Source organism: Excalfactoria chinensis, chromosome 16 (genome assembly GCF_039878825.1).
Source record: "Excalfactoria chinensis isolate bCotChi1 chromosome 16, bCotChi1.hap2, whole genome shotgun sequence".
NCBI lineage: Eukaryota > Metazoa > Chordata > Aves > Galliformes > Phasianidae > Excalfactoria > Excalfactoria chinensis.
In genome coordinates, this window is record NC_092840.1 from 5697608 (window position 1) to 5712821 (window position 15214).

The window sequence follows — 15214 nt, forward strand, 5'->3', positions numbered from 1 at the left end:
TTGCTTGCACCAAGCTATGCAGAGGAGCCAACACGAGATTAAGTAGACAGCCTGCTAATTATATCACAGAACCTCTGCCATGCAACAGACTGATTTTTACAGAAATGGAAGAATAAGCACATACAAAGTGTGCATTACAAAGGTCTTCACCTGTGTTCTATTTATTTGAGGACAGTTCAGTCCAACACCTCACTGGTGTTAATGATTTCCGTGGTATTTAGAAACCCTGAGCATCTGGAGGGTGGAAGGATCAAGCACTTCCAGACCAGAGTTGAAATAGGGATAGACGTTCCAGTGTTCTGTTTTACAAGTTGATAAAGAGGAATGACAAGCGCTGCCGTGTGACATTCAGTGCATACTTGGTACTATTATCTCATTCACTTACCTCAGGTGTTAGAGTAGCAAGATGAGTCATTATAGCAGGAACAGACATGATATGGATCAGAAAGGACCTCAGCAGATTGTCTGAGAACTGTGCAGCAACCACAGGGCTACAGAGAAAAATACTTCAGTGCAAGAAACTCAATCTAGCAAAGAAAGAAGCAGTCTTTCTAACTGAGTCATTCGGGGCTGATTTTACTCTCATCAAGACACACAACTGGAAAAAGAAAACTCACTTATATTTCTGTTACCACAGCAAGTTCACAAAATTGATCATGACAAAATATTATGCAAGTCAAACAGTCCACAGCATGATGTATTTTTTTGCATAGCACATCCACACCACCCAGAGAGTTGTAAATGTTACGCAGTTCACCTCTCAAGTTCCCCATCTCCCTACTGCCATGATGACAGAAATTAAGTAACAGGGAGAGAGAGAGAGGAAATCAAAAGCTCTACTCTTTGTAGAGTTTGAGTTTTGGCTGTGTATCACCCCAAGCAGCTCTGGCTGCCTTACCGCAACGCAAGAGAGAAGATGGCAGTTAAAGAGCCTTTGGACAAGGATGGTCTGGATCTTGCCAAGCCATTAGTTAGCAAAATCTGAAACAAAACAAACATTAAAACCTGCAGAATTCAGGAAAAGACTGCAACTGTTTTTGAAAGTCTGTGTTGACTTTTAATGCAGAGAAAGAACGCACAAAAACCTAAAAACCAGTTACTACTAATCCTTGAGCAGAACTAGAAGAGCTTTTGGTTAATGGTGGCATATGGAGAAGCTTTGTTCAAATAAGATTGTCTTCTGCTCTTGCTTTCTCAAGGACCTGTACTCAGAGGGTTCCCAGGCACTTTAGGATTAATAGGCAAGGCTCGGAGCTGCTCTGTAATATCGTTCTCATTCTAAAAGATGAATTAAAATGACATCAGCTCCTTTCCCCAGCAGAACAGTAAACAAACCAAATTCATACAGCAAGTCAGCAGCAAAGTTTGCAAAAAAAAACAAGTCAAGAGCCCTTGCTCTTTATGAATGAGCTTCCTCTACATCTCATTATGAGATGATTAAGTAGCATTTAGATTCAGCAGTGGAGACAAAAAGGAGATGATGTATTTGGTCCTTACTGCTCTGAAGAAAAAGAGGACCACACAGAAATCAGCAGTGCTCACATCCAGCCTCTCCCTCACACACCATCACACAGACATGATAAAAGCTTCCTCAGAACAAAATGGGGGCTTGTTTGGAATAAATGGGAGACGTAGCCTGAGACTGACCTGCAGCACAGAATAAAATCCCTTCTGATTTAGATGTCCCATGATGTTAGCACAGATGTGGTTCATGGCAGGCCGCAGAGTTTCACCTTCCAGGTTAAAAGAGTGACATTATTAGAACAGCAGCTGCACTGCTTATTCTCTTACAAGCTACAGAGTGATTTATCAGCTCACAAACTCTTCTTGCACCAATTCCTTTCCCCTATAAGAAAACCAACCATTTTAGCAGTATTTTACATCAAGTCTCAGTAAAAATGGAACACTTAATCTATAAGAGTCATATTTTCTCCCTATACGTATCTACTTTATCTAAGTATTCCCTGCAAAAACACAGTATGTATTCCTACATGCTTTGAATACTTCTGGAAACACCTAGATCTGTGCCTTTATGAACTGGATGAACCAACCTTTTCCCCGAAGAATTTTCCAGGTAGAAGTGTCTGTGAAAGTGACGAGCATTGTGAGGTGCAAATTGACCAGTCTAGAGTCTTGTAAAATGTCGGGCTGCAACAACAAACACCAATAGAATAAACCTAATTAGCTCTGCACTAAACTACAGATCTGTTAGATGCAGGAAGACAAAGAAAATACATCAATTACCTTAAGCTGCTTGAGAAATTCACAGCAAAACCATAAAATATCTTTGATCTGTTTGATCCATAAGAGTGTGAGATCCTTGGAGAGTGCCAGTGACACATACCACACCTGAGGAAGGCAGGACACAAACGGAAGCAGTGATTAGTATTTGTGCTACTGATAGGCAAGACACATTACCAGGAAGCTTTGTAACAAATGATCTCCTCAGGGCCCCACTGAACCCAGCAGTGGAGCCAAGTTATTCCTCTTAGAAGTCTCTTGGTCAAAGCATTCCCACCCACCACAGAAAGACACTGTAAAAATACTAGAGGAACACTGAGGAACCTGTCCAAACATTCACCATTGTAGCTCAGCAATGCTCAGGGGCTTCTGAAAGCTAAATAATATAAACAACACCAACGTAAATCTCCACACACAACTCCCCTCTCCTCCCACTCAAAATCCTGCTGACCTTTGGTTCATTCTCAACATCCATGCTGTTAAGAATACAACGGCACAGCTTTTCAAATCTCTGCAAAACAAAAGTAAAGAGGCAATATTAGCACTAACTACAGTAAGGGCTATTTTGGAAAAGCACTAGGAACAGCTCAGCAGAGGGAGCAAGGTATCTGCATATCAGAACAAGTGCTATACACACATTCCCCATGGACAGTGCTGATCCCTCATTCCCTGACAGCTCATCTACACATCATGCCAGAGCAATGCAGAAGAAGATCTGCCTGTGCCAGGATAGACCTTTGTTGATTTGCCACAGTGCACGTGCCTGGAGAACTGATAGGGCTAACAAAAATCGCAAGGCACTGCTCAATTACTGATGCTGGCATGGTCAGCAGGAAAAACATCTGTTAACCCACGCTCTGAGAATGGAACCACTACTGAAAAATTCAAGGGTTCTTCTATTTCAGTCCTATGGGCAGACCTCTCCAAGGAGAGCAGAGATCACATTTCTGAATCCACAAAGTATAGTGATCACGTGGATTCCTGCAATATATTAATGTGTTGAATATGTTTAGACTGTATCACTGAAAGAAGAATATCAGAGTAAAAATCTTACCTCTTTGTCTTCCTTATGATTAAATACAAACAGCAGCTTCCTAGCAATTCTGAAGACAGAAAGAGCACTTCTTTTACTTGCCCCGGATTCAGTTGCCCCAAAGAAATCCTCCACTTCTCTCCTAGAAAAGAGAGGAATACGAGCATCAGTGGTTACAAACCAAGCCCACTTCTCCAGATCAAAGCAAGGCACAGAGGGCAGATCCCCACACACCTGATCTCCTTCTGCAGGTGACATCGGCAGAGGAACCTCCGCACCAGTGCCTGGATCTGCACAGCAGCACGCTCCCTCTCCTTCAGCTCACGCCGCTCCTCGCGGGCCTGCCTTGCTTTGTCCAGGAACTGGGCCTTGGAGGACTGGCTGGCACTGAACATCTTTATGACTGACCGAGAGGTGAACGTAACGGGACGATCCTTGCAGCGAGCACCTGAGGAAGGAGGAGCAAAGAGGTGAAAACAAACACAAAGGTGATTCAGATGCCAGGCCTGCGTGCATCTGACATTTAAATGGGGGAAGCAGAGTGTTTAACAGCACAGGAGCAACGAGACAAAATGCAGCCTTTGCAAAGGCCAAGTTACCTGGCAACGGGACTGTAAGGAGAAAACGCAGATATCTACACGCACATCGTTGGAGTGAAGCCCGCACCCTAACGCAGGCTGGGAGATGTTAACTGCAAAGTGAACGAGCAACACCGATCAGTGCCACCACCCACCGCCCGCAGCCATCAGCCCGCCCAGCGGCTCCACCCCGCGCTGAGGGCGGCTGATGGAGGTTTATACCCCGCTCACCTCTCCCCACACACCCCCACGGACGCGGCGGAGGCGATTCGTCCCCACGGACAGCAGCGCCCGGACCCGGCCCGGAGCACGGCGCGGCCTTACGCGGCCCGGAGCAACCCCCGGACATTCGGCCCGCCGCAGCCCAGCGGGGCCCCGGGCAGCCCGCTAGGCCGAGCCCGGCAGCCCCGTCCGGCTCTACGGCTCCGGCCGGCAACCTGCAACGCTCCTTTACTGTTCCGCCCGCCCGCTCCCTCCCCTGTACCCACGCACCGCTCCGGTTGTGCCGCGGTTCAGCGAGCTCAACCCACTCCGCTCCCCGCCGCGCTGCCCGCTGGGGTCGAGCCGCTCTCCGGCCTCGTCTCCCCTCTCGGCTCAGCCCCAACTGACAGAGCTGAGGGAGCGCACCGGAACGCTTTAGGAAGCGCACACGGAAGTAGACGTGCGTCTGACCGGAGGTAGGCGGAGCAGGGCGGAAGTTCCCCGCCCGGCGCTCCGCACGTTCGGTCTGTGGGGCTGCGCCGCGCCCTTCATGGTGAGGAGGAGGCGGCGGGGCCGGGAGGGCCGGGATGATGCGGGGGGTCCGCGTTGGTTCCCAGGAGGCGGGGATGAGGCCGAGCCCCTGCGGTGGGCTTTACCCTGGGGTGGGCTTTACCCTGGGGTGGGCTTTGCCGCGCTGGGGGTCGCTCAGGGCTGTGGGCCGGAACCTCGGCGTTCTCTGTGAGAGGAGCCGCAGTGACCCCGAGTCCCATCTTGCTTGTTGCGGTCGGATCGCTGTGCTGTTAATAGCAGCGCGGCTGAAATCCATTAGTGCCCATAATCAGCCAGCTGGATCGGGTCGGGCCTGGAGCTGTCCCGCTGAGGGGCCGCGTGTCCGTGTCGCAGCACGACGTGGAGACAGTTGGATGTAACACTGACTTCTTTCCTGACACAGCACCAAGCCCCGTTAGCTCTGCTTGGCTTCCTTTGGTTGCTGTCTGTCGCTTCCAGATAGAAGCAACGTTAAATACCCAAAGCATTAGGGGACGTTACAAAGAGGTGCTGGTCCACACAGGGCTCTGATCGGTGACTCGTTGCTTGCAGGAAGAGATGTCGGGAGAAAGTGTGGTGAGCTCAGCAGTGCCGGCAGCTGCCACCCGCACCACGTCCTTCAAAGGAACGAGCCCGAGCTCCAAGTATGTCAAGCTGAACATCGGCGGGGCTCTGTACTACACCACCATGCAGACGCTGACCAAGCAGGACACCATGCTCAAGGCCATGTTCAGCGGGAGAATGGAGGTTCTGACAGACAGCGAAGGTAAGGGTGAGCCCTGCGTCCATCCCGCTTCTCCAGCTGGTTGGGAGAGGTTGGACCAAAAGCTGGAGAAGAGAAATGTGTCAGTGATGGGCCCTTCTGAGTGGTATTGAAGTTCATCTTAGCTGATGAATGACGTGGGACAAAGGGATACGTGTGGCTTGACCGGTTGGCAAGAGATGTTGAGAACCAGAAGGGGCTCCTCTCAGGCCCAGATAGCACAGGCTGGCTTTTTTCTTTTGAAATACTGACACAAAAGCTCTTAAGCGTGTGGAAAATGGTGAGGATTGTGATTGAGAAACTATGAGTCAGGAGTTGCGTATTTACTTGGAAGCTCAGAAGGCTGTTTCCTCATCTTGTTTCCTTATCTGAAATACAAATACAAACCTTGGAAGCGATGTGCTTTCTGAGCAGAAAGGTGATTTTTGAAGTCTTAAGTTTGTTTTCACGTGGGAATATTGGTAGTTGGCTTCACTGGGGCCAAAGCTGTGCATATTTAAAGACATTGCTGTGGTATTACAGACAACAAGAGGGAATGAGGAGGGTCTCTCCAAGTTAAACATCTGGATGTGCAGCATGTCAGGCTGCAGCCTTATAAAGGAGAAGCATCTGGATACTTTGCTTCCTTACCAGATACATTGGCTTTTTCTAATCCTGAGATACTCGAAGATGTTTACATTTGATCTAATACCAAAGCTGAAATGTGTTTGTCTGATGGCTGTTTGCAGCAGCTGCTGTAGCTTTATGTCAGTGATTTCATACTGTGGGAGCATCACAGAGCTTAATTCAAAGCGGGGCTCTCCATTTATGTGCTGGCATTTTGCCTGTATCTGTTTCTCAACGCGGATACCTGTTCTGTAATAACAATTGCCACGCTGCTGATCCTGCAGCTCTGACACACCTTCCTTGTGGCTGGTTAATTATGTGACATTTTTGTTTGAAGCTGCTGAAAACACAACGAACGCATTGCTTCATTAGATGAATTGGACTTAAGTGCTTTAGTATAGCCTGTATTTAGAAGCCACGTGGCACAAGGAATGGATTTAGTAGGGCTCTCATAATAAGCTTTCTTGAGATAGGAAAAATTGGCTTGGAAGGGAAAAAAAAATGTAAAATAAAAAAAAATCCAACTCATTCATCAGAATATCCCCTATGGATAAACATGGCTATGAGTGTTTCTGTTTAAGCCGGGGGGAAGGTGAAAGGCTGCATTGTTGCAGTTGTTTTACCGTGCCTTTTGCTGCCGCATGGCATTAGCGCTGCTCTGTGGGCTGCAGGTCAAGGTGCAGAGTTTGTCTCCCCATAAGTGCAGGTTCTTTCTCCTGGAGAGCAACAGACAATATTACTCCAGATCCAGAGTTTCCTCTGCTAAGATGTCGTGCTTAAGATGTGAAATCCCATGCTTATTTTGCTGCGAGTTCCACTGTGTCTGCATGGGACTGTTCCATGTAGCTCATTTGTGCTTTAATAGGAATTTGATACTTCCTGGATATTGTAACTGAGACACTCCCATGGCAGTAGCTCTTGCTTTATCTGCCTCTTGCTGGCACGTTGCTGGAAACCAGGACAATGGTGTTAGAGCTGTCAAAGGAAACTCTCTTTATCTGAAGCTGGTCAAAATACTGTCCACTGGGCGCACCCAGAGTCTGGCACGAAACAGAGTTTCTCAGGAAAAGGAGCCAGACTTGCAGAGAAACTGGAAAGAATGAAGTTGTATTGCAGTCTGTGGAATGTTTCACACTGCGCGTCTCCCTCTTCATTTGGATGCGTTCTTCTGGCCCCATTGCCATCTCCCGAGCTCTTTCTCAAAGCGTAACAATTACAACAAGCTGCTGTTTGGACTCCAGGAGAAGAGATGAGTTCTCTGCTGGGGAGTGACAGATGATTATTTTCAGCTTAGAACTGTAGCAAGTCAGCGTACTCTGAATATTTTATTTCATGGTAAGAATAGGGGTAGAAGGCTGTGGGTTTTCCAAGCGCCTCCATCTGTTTCCACTTTTCCTTTCCGCAGTGTGAACTCTTCCTTCTCTTCACGTTGCTGTTAACTGGTTGATCAGGGTGGGTGTTTCCTTGGCCGGCTGTTTGTAAGGCTGTCAGGCTGTTGTTTCATCTGGCAAGGCTTGGTCAGAAAATGTAGCCTCCTTTAGTGGTTGGAAGCTGTCCCTGAGATGTCTTGTTAAAAAGGAAAACAAATTTCCTAGAGATCAAATGCGTGTACGTGCCTTTCACAAACACTGTATGCCTAACCCGCTGCAGGGATTGCAGCACGTTTTTTGTAACGCCGCAGTTACAAAAGAGCTTTAAAAGGCTGAAAACCCACTTTGTAGGCCCTGCACAGCCATAACTGAGTGGCAGCAGGGTCACCTTCCTGTGAGTCATCTCCTTTTGGCTGCGGCTTTGGCTGTTTGGTTAAAACAGAAGGGTTTTTTTGCAAGCTGCTTTAGCAGCCGCTTCTATTTTGCAATGCTGCTCCAAATATTTTCTTATCCCCCCTTCCCCCACCCCGACTCTGTCTCAAAGTGAGCAATTCTGCTTTGGTTTTGCCATCTGTAAGCATAAAGCTGCAGCACATTTTTACAGCCTACAGAAGGAACCGTGGCAGAGATGATAACAAAGAAGTTTGGGGGTCATAATTCTGCTCTCTCAACCCTCTCATTACTTCCCTTCAGGTTGTGCTGAACTCTGGTAAACACTTTGTCAGCAGCTGCATTTTTGGGTATATGGATGTTCTTGTTTATTAGCATGCCCTGTGCTCCCTTGTCTCTTTAAAATGGGAGAGCTCTGCATTGATAAATGGGCTTTTTTTCTGCCCTGGTTCAATAGGTGTATCATATTCATTAGCCTAGATGAGTCTTTTGTTCTTTTTGTTCTCTGTTTCTAGTTATCCTGCCTTCAGCTTTCCAGTTTGTTATTACAGGCTGTAAAATTACATACATTGTATAGACAGGAAGGTAATGAGGGAGATGGAGAGCCTGTGGTAAACGGCTGGAAACCGTCTGACTTTGTCCTCAGAACAGCATGAAAGGGCTGTGTTCACTTTCCAGATTTACCCAAATGTTCAGATTTTTACTAGTAATTCCATTCATGCAGAACATACAGGCTCTGCTTTAACCTACTTTCCTTATTTGTCCAAAATATGACTCCTTCCCCACAAGCGTTTCCTCACTGCATTCCTGAGCTGCAGCCCATGAGGGTGGCCAGCTGTTCATTTATGGAAACTTGAGGCTCAACGTTGCGTAAGGCTTCTCAGGGTCCAGCAGCAGACTGGCAGCAAGAGGTGAAACAGGGATCCTCCCATCACAGCTAACTGGGAAGAGCTTCTTTGTGTCTGTTTCCTTTCCATTACCCCATTCCCATCGTCCATACGTTACATTGTGCTTACGTGTGCTGTTGCATCGTGGATTTCAGCAGCTCCAGAGGCTGTGCCAATAAGCATTTTTCTCTCCCAAATAACTGCACTTTGGGAACGTGGAGACTGGAACAGAGCTGGCAGTGATGCATCCAACAGCTCTGCTCTCTCTCTTTCTGGCCCTTTTTGCACATCTGCTGGAGGTGGTGGATCACAGCGGCTCCCAGTGTGTTGAGGTGTGGAAACCTGAAGGTGGTTGAGTTTGGTTGGCTGGACTAAGAAATGTGTAAGAACCAGCCACGTGTATGAGTAAGGCAGGGATTCTGCAGAGTAGAGGAAGAATAGAGCTGATTGCTTTGAGAATGAGAAGAATTCCTTCCTCTGTTACAGTTAATCATTTGTCAATAACCGGGAGCTGTGAGAAACAAGTGAGCTTCCTACCTTACTCCCACATGCGCACTCAAAAAATGCAGGAGGAGGCAGCGAGTTCCCTGTGCAAGGACAGCATTCTGCTGCTCTGATTGCCACATGGAGCTGGAGCTCTCCTAGCAGGAACCTGCCTGGTACAGCAAGCCTAGGCCAGGCTCAACATCTTTTGCCACATTTGCTCTACTGTGGTCTTCTCCTTTCTCCAGGCTGGATCCTGATTGACCGCTGTGGGAAACATTTTGGGACAATCCTGAACTATCTGCGTGACGGTGCTGTGCCGCTCCCCGAGAGCCGCAGAGAGATAGAAGAGCTCTTGGCTGAAGCCAAGTACTACCTGGTGCAGGGGCTGGTAGACGAGTGCCAGGCAGCCTTGCAGGTAGGTTGTGAAGCTAATGAGGAGCTGGGTTGCTCTGGCTGCTGTGAAGGGTGGAGGTGAGGTGGGTGGAACTTCAGTGTGCACAGCAGGATGGTCTGCTGGTGTCCGCTTGCTGCCTTTCCAAAGCTGGGGTACAGCATGAAGGCAGATGACACACTTAGCCTGTGGCTCTTTAGCTGTGGCACAGAATACATGGGACCTTCCCAGCTCATATGAGTGTGCCTTAAGGTCTGTTTACATTCAGCTGCTGTTTGGTTCTTGTTTCAGCAGAACAAAGATGCATATGAACCATTCTGCAAGGTACCAGTCATCACATCTTCCAAGGAAGAGCAAAAACTTATAGCCACTTCTAACAAGGTAAGAAAGACAAGGCTGTGATGTAGCTTGGAAGGATGCTGGGATGTCCTGGGACTTGCTAGGGATCTTGACAGTAGAGTCCATAGATCGGAGCAGGCTGATTGAGCAGCTCATCGGGGCTGTTAGGTCTTCCGTTGGTTTGTCCCCTCTGATAAATAACAACAGATGGTTTCTTTAGCTAAAGTGAATCGGTGACTCCTGTTTCTGCCTGCTGGCTGTGGTGGGTGAGGATGAATTACAATCTAGTCCCAGAAGGGATCAGAAGGGATTGTGGCCCCATTAAGAGCCGGCACACAGCAGTTTTGCAGCAGCAACAACAAAATCCCATTGAGTTTGAGCCTAATGGTGTCATTTTATATTGCAGCTCTTCTGCTGCGTGGTCTTACAGTGGAGATTCCAGTGATTACTGCATTACCTCTGACCGATGTATGTGTTTGTTTTCTTACAGCCAGCAGTGAAGTTGCTATACAACAGAAGCAACAACAAATATTCCTATACCAGGTAAATGACTTCACCTGTAGTTCTTTGAAGTTGTTCATAGACTGAATTCCATGATAGATATTTTTCTACACTCAGAACCAGTGACAGATTGGAGCTGGCACGCGCTCAATTTTGTTTCCCCAATTAATTTCAAACGTGAGTCAGGAGGGAGCCTACTGTCATCCACAGAAGGCTGAGCATGTGCTATTTCTGGGATGGGGGTTCCTCTAACGCCCAGGTGCAGCTGGTAGAGACTCCTGGCCAACTGCTGGTCTGCGTTCCCCATGGGCTGCAGCACTTTGGCTGGATACAGAAAGCCTGCCATAGCGTTGTCAATAAGTGGTAAAATCATTAAGACCTTGTCTGCCATTCCTTATGTCTCTGTTTAAGTTTCATGACAAAACACTGTCTTCATCCAGCTGGTGCTAAGCTTGAATTTAGGAAGGGTTTCATCTGTCTGTAAGGATTTTGTGCACAAATGAAATGGCCTTTGACATCCATTTGGCCCGTGTGTTACTCACAGTGCTGTTGATGTGCAGTAAATCAAAGGAAGCTGGGCTTATGGTCCTGCAAATGCTCACTGCCTGAATCCTTCTGCTCTTCATTACTACTTTAATTACCCTGACGTGACCACTTGCTTTCTTTGTCTCTCATAGCAACTCTGACGACAACATGCTGAAAAACATCGAGCTATTTGATAAGCTGTCCTTGAGGTTTAATGGGAGAGTGCTCTTTATAAAAGATGTGATTGGAGACGAGATCTGCTGCTGGTCTTTCTACGGGCAGGGACGGAAGATTGCTGAAGTCTGTTGCACTTCCATTGTTTATGCTACTGAGAAAAAACAGACAAAGGTAGGAGTAAACAGCAGCAGGGCCCCACTGCTTTCAGCGTGTGGACATCTGTTCCATTCTGAACACGCTTTTCATTGTCTAGCATCTCTATAGAATAATCAGTGCCATTCAGAATGGGAGAGCAGCGTAGTGGAGCTCATCCTGTGGGTCTGTTGAGGCAGGAAGTGATTGGATGTAGCGCTTAACACAGGGTAATTCTGATATTACGTAATGCAAGTTCAGTCCAGTTCTTGTCTTTAGACAAACTTGTGCACCTGATCAGGTTTGTTGTCCATCGCTGTGTAAAGGCAGCAAATGTCCCTGTAGAGGCACCTGGCTGAATCTGCCCTGCGAGCAGGCCAGTTCTGCATGTTGGGTCTCAAAGGCTGAAGGCAAATAGCAAAACGTTTGGGTTTGTACTGCTGGAGTACAGATAAGGCATCTTTAAAAGTAAGGAGGAAAACGGAGGTGCCTGCAGTAGGTGAGTGACCTTTTCTTTCTCTCGGTGGGCAGGTGGAGTTCCCAGAAGCCCGCATTTATGAGGAGACGCTGAACATTCTGCTGTACGAGTCTCAGGATGGCAGGGGACCCGACAACGCGCTCCTGGAAGCCACAGGAGGGGCAGCTGGCCGCTCCCATCACCTGGAGGAAGATGAGGAGCGAGAGCGCATCGAACGCGTGCGAAGGATCCACATTAAACGTCCGGATGACAGAGCCCATCTGCACCAGTGAGCTGAGCCGTGGCTGCGCGGGGTCTGTCTGGAGGGCGCTGCCCTTCTCCTGATGGATTGTCTGCAGCAGGGGACCAGGCAGCTTCTATCTGTTCGACGAGTCTGTAAATTACGTTTTGTAACAAAGTAGGTTATCTGGGGTATTTAAATGCGGTAGTTCTAGGATGAGAATAAATAAGGTTATTGGGCGTATGACAGGTATGTAAAAAGCCCTCTGAGCAGCTGGAGAAATGCCCTGAGTTTGTAGCCCTCTTGTCTTTGCTATTTTGTGGCTAGTGAGGAAGAAGGCTGGCTTCCTTTGGCTTTAGTAATTATCCTGCACTTTAAAAAACAAATGAAACGACAGAAGTCAGGCAGCCACATACCTTCCCTCCTGACTCTCACTGACCCCATCTCCTAGGCATCGCAGCACGGCAGAAGCACAGCGATCTAAGCACAGTGGAGCTGCTGCAGAGTTCCTTTTACTTCCAGGTCAGAAGGTGATGGGGTTGGTAGCTCAGGAGTGCCTCAGTGTGACTGCTGGCAGGATGGGCGATAGCAGGAGGAGCACCAGGCTTGAAGCAGAGGGAGCCCAGTGCTGCCAGGCTGTTCAGGTAGCCATGGCTTCCCACTGTTCTCAGGCCCCATTCCAGTGGTTCAGTGGAGCTTCTGTAGCACTGGGTTGTGGAGAGGCCCATCCCCACTTCTTTTGATGTGATGATCACCCATCAGTAAGCTGTGCTTTCTTTACCACAGGTTAAAACTCGTAACAGGTTCAGCACCCAGTGCCAGCATAGTGTAGGCAGGAGGCCAGCAGCTGTAACTCAGTTCTGCAGCTGATTCAGGAGCATTTGGCTTTGAGTGAGGGCAGCGCAGAGTGCTGGTGTAAAGCTGAAGGCAGTGGCCCAGAAGAGGTTAATCCCTGTTTGCCTTTATCCTGAGCATTTTCCAAGTCTCTCAGCAGAAATGGCAGCTGTGTGTGAAAGGATGAAGCTGAAACGTTGCGCAGAGAATGCTGTAGTGTCTGGTTTGCTGAGAGTAGTGATAAATGGGTGTTTTTATCTACCTCCTAGTCTCGTGTTGCCTATTGTGGAGTCAAGTATCAGTCAGAGTGATGGAAAATAGTGTATTATTCACTAGGATTGGATGCTAATGGATAATGAGAAGAGCTGCAGCTGTAATGGTTAATGTAAAAAAAAAACTGAGAGAGAGAAACCAGCAGCAGGAAGTCTTAAACTTCAGTCGGGGTGCCACTGTGATGGACCCCAGAGTACTTTGGCCATTTCAGACCTTGGTTCTTCACCTGGAGTACTTGTTGCTGGGTGTCCCACAGTGGCAGCTCTGTATCATTCAGTGAGGCCCTACGCTTCTGAAAGCTTCCTGCTGTAAGGGTTCCTGGTCCCGGCTCAGGGCCGATTGTGGCACATTGGCATTTTAAAAACCAAAGGCACAGTCAGCATCACCAGCTGCATTACTCTGATGTATTTCAGTAGCAGTTAGCCTCTGCAGCTAAGCTATCTGGGATCTAAAATAAAGCAGTAAGCAATTTTGGAGCAGCATATACAACTAACGGCTTTCAGAGTTAGGCTGAAGTTGTCTCTCTCATAACCAAAGACTCTGAGTTTCAAACAGCCAGGGGCTGTGACAGTGTGGTTGTTATCCCTGTCTCCTCTACTCTTATTTATCAGGAAGTAGCTGAAGACAGAACTCAGCAGTACCCAGACAGAGTGGTTGCACTGCAGTTCAGCACCTTCAGCCATGTCCTGATCCCTTTGGCTTCTTTTCTAAGCTGTACTTACCTATGTTTGTCACCAGTGCAACATGCTTGGGGTTCACACAAGCCCATAGTTCAGGCTGTTGGTGTGCAGGACACAGTGCCTCTCCCTTTTTGCCTTATGTGATAAGCTGGGGCGTGCGCTCTCTTTGGCACTGTGTACTTTGACACATGACTGAGCTGTTTACAAGTGTCTGATCTGTAACACACTCCTAACTTAACTCTACTTGCTGCAGTCGTGTGACAAAGATGTACCGCTGTCCTGGGATAGAACATCCCTCACCTTCTGGCTGCTTGCCCTTGTTCATTAAGTCTCTCAATAAAACAAAAACAGCTCCCACAGCCACTTAATGCCATTGCACAAATGCTCTCAGCTCCTGAGCCTTTTACTTTAAATGGTTTTGCCAGTAGAGCTTTCAGAGGGAGATGGGGTACGGGGCAGCTACCCTGGCCCCAAGCAGTGCTTTAGATTAGCTAGTGCTGCATGATGTTAACCATGCTGACCTGCCTGCTTTGATTCATGCATGCTGCCCTCCAGCCCCCAACAACAGCCACTAATACTGACAGTAGAACAGAGCCAACTGAAACTGTATGCCTGCAGGCTATCCCCCCCCCCCCCCCATCCATTGGAGTAATGCAGAAAAGCTTACCTAAAAATCAGTAGCTTGTGATGCAGTTAGGGCCAAACAGTCCAGTAACACCAACAGTCCAGTAACACCAGCCCCTGGCTTAGGTCTAAGCTGGGAATGCATTTACTCCTGTAGCTCTGCAAAGCTGAGCTGCTCCTGTATTCAGACAAAGCAGATTCTAGAGCCCACACTGAGCTCTGCCTGCTGCAGGACATCACCTGTTCAAAGCCCTTGTGCAAGTCTCCAAGCTCCAGTCTTACCTTTTAGTCTTAATGGAGTTGTTTTGTTTCACGTTCTGTACAATCATTCCCTCCTATTTTATGCACACAAAAACCCCTTCAGATGGATTTCAGTGTATGGTTGTTGTTTGCAATGTTTCGTTGTTCTTGTTTTGTTTTTTGTGTTTGTTTTTTTTTTTAAAGCATAACATGAAATAAATTAGAAGATATTTCATATTTACGTGAGTTGACTTATGACTTGCTTGAAGTTCAGTGGCTAGCATGCTGCTGTCCTCGTGGTCCCTGGAGCTAGAAAAAACTTCCAGTAAGAAATACCACACGTCCTTCTCTAGCTGTTATCTTTACCTCCTGGTACCACTCACAGCCAAGGCACCAGTGATCTGGCTCTCAGAACTCCAGAATTCAGGCTGTAGCTTCAGCCAAGCAGGAGCTACACAGGTTGGCCTCGACACGAGGCAGCAGATACAGCAAAGGGAATTCCTGTATTCTACCCCATCATAGCTGCCAAAATATGCAGCTTGCTTGAGGAAACTGCACTCTTAAGGAGTGAGCAGAATCTCAACAGCTTGAATGGAGACAGAGCTTCAGTTTCCTGCTGCTGAAGGTTTCCTCTGAACCAAATGATATCAAATCAGCATGTCCCCTCTTAAAAACAGAAGTGTGGTCACCTGTCCC

At 47.8% G+C, this 15214-nt stretch overlaps 2 protein-coding genes across 6 annotated transcripts in view; one reads left to right on the forward strand and one right to left on the reverse strand.

The window, feature by feature from the left end:
* UBE3B (ubiquitin protein ligase E3B) overlaps nt 1-4474 on the reverse strand; it is an 18307-nt gene extending 13833 nt beyond the window's left edge. For 3 of the 4 annotated variants that reach the window (XR_011905452.1, XM_072351495.1, XM_072351494.1), the window contains exons 1-10: nt 4084-4286; nt 3874-3965; nt 3509-3722; nt 3296-3416; nt 2693-2752; nt 2245-2349; nt 2052-2148; nt 1648-1733; nt 899-981; nt 386-491 (exon numbers count right to left, since the gene is read on the reverse strand). Coding sequence is in view for 3 of the 4 variants with exons in the window: in XM_072351495.1 (XP_072207596.1) it covers nt 386-491; nt 899-981; nt 1648-1733; nt 2052-2148; nt 2245-2349; nt 2693-2752; nt 3296-3416; nt 3509-3669 (819 nt within the window). In the remaining variant the exon portion in view is untranslated. Of the gene's footprint in view, nt 1-385; nt 492-898; nt 982-1647; nt 1734-2051; nt 2149-2244; nt 2350-2692; nt 2753-3295; nt 3417-3508; nt 3723-3873; nt 3966-4083; nt 4287-4344 lie in introns of those variants that run through there. The other variant, XM_072351493.1, reaches the window with a different exon arrangement.
* On the forward strand, nt 4465-14758 carry KCTD10 (potassium channel tetramerization domain containing 10). Of its 2 annotated transcripts, none has more exons than XM_072351496.1 (7): nt 4465-4606; nt 5155-5368; nt 9350-9519; nt 9787-9876; nt 10325-10377; nt 11013-11208; nt 11701-14758. In XM_072351496.1, the coding sequence occupies exons 1-7, from the start codon at nt 4604-4606 to the stop codon at nt 11917-11919; spliced, it is 945 nt and encodes a 314-aa protein (XP_072207597.1). In that variant the 5' UTR covers nt 4465-4603; the 3' UTR covers nt 11920-14758. The 2 variants fall into 2 exon arrangements, with proteins under 2 accessions (XP_072207597.1, XP_072207598.1); XM_072351497.1 differs by having other exon boundaries at nt 4466-4606; nt 9790-9876.
* Nucleotides 14759-15214: the final 456 nt, after the last annotated feature.

What these genes read in the sequence shown, in the direction of transcription:
- KCTD10 (XM_072351496.1), top strand. An exon ending in GGTTCTGACAGACAGCGAAG is followed by an intron (nt 5,369 to 9,349) that starts GTAAGGGTGAGC and finishes TCCTTTCTCCAG; the next exon opens with GCTGGATCCTGATTGACCGC. An exon ending in AGTGCCAGGCAGCCTTGCAG is followed by an intron (nt 9,520 to 9,786) that starts GTAGGTTGTGAA and finishes TTCTTGTTTCAG; the next exon opens with CAGAACAAAGATGCATATGA.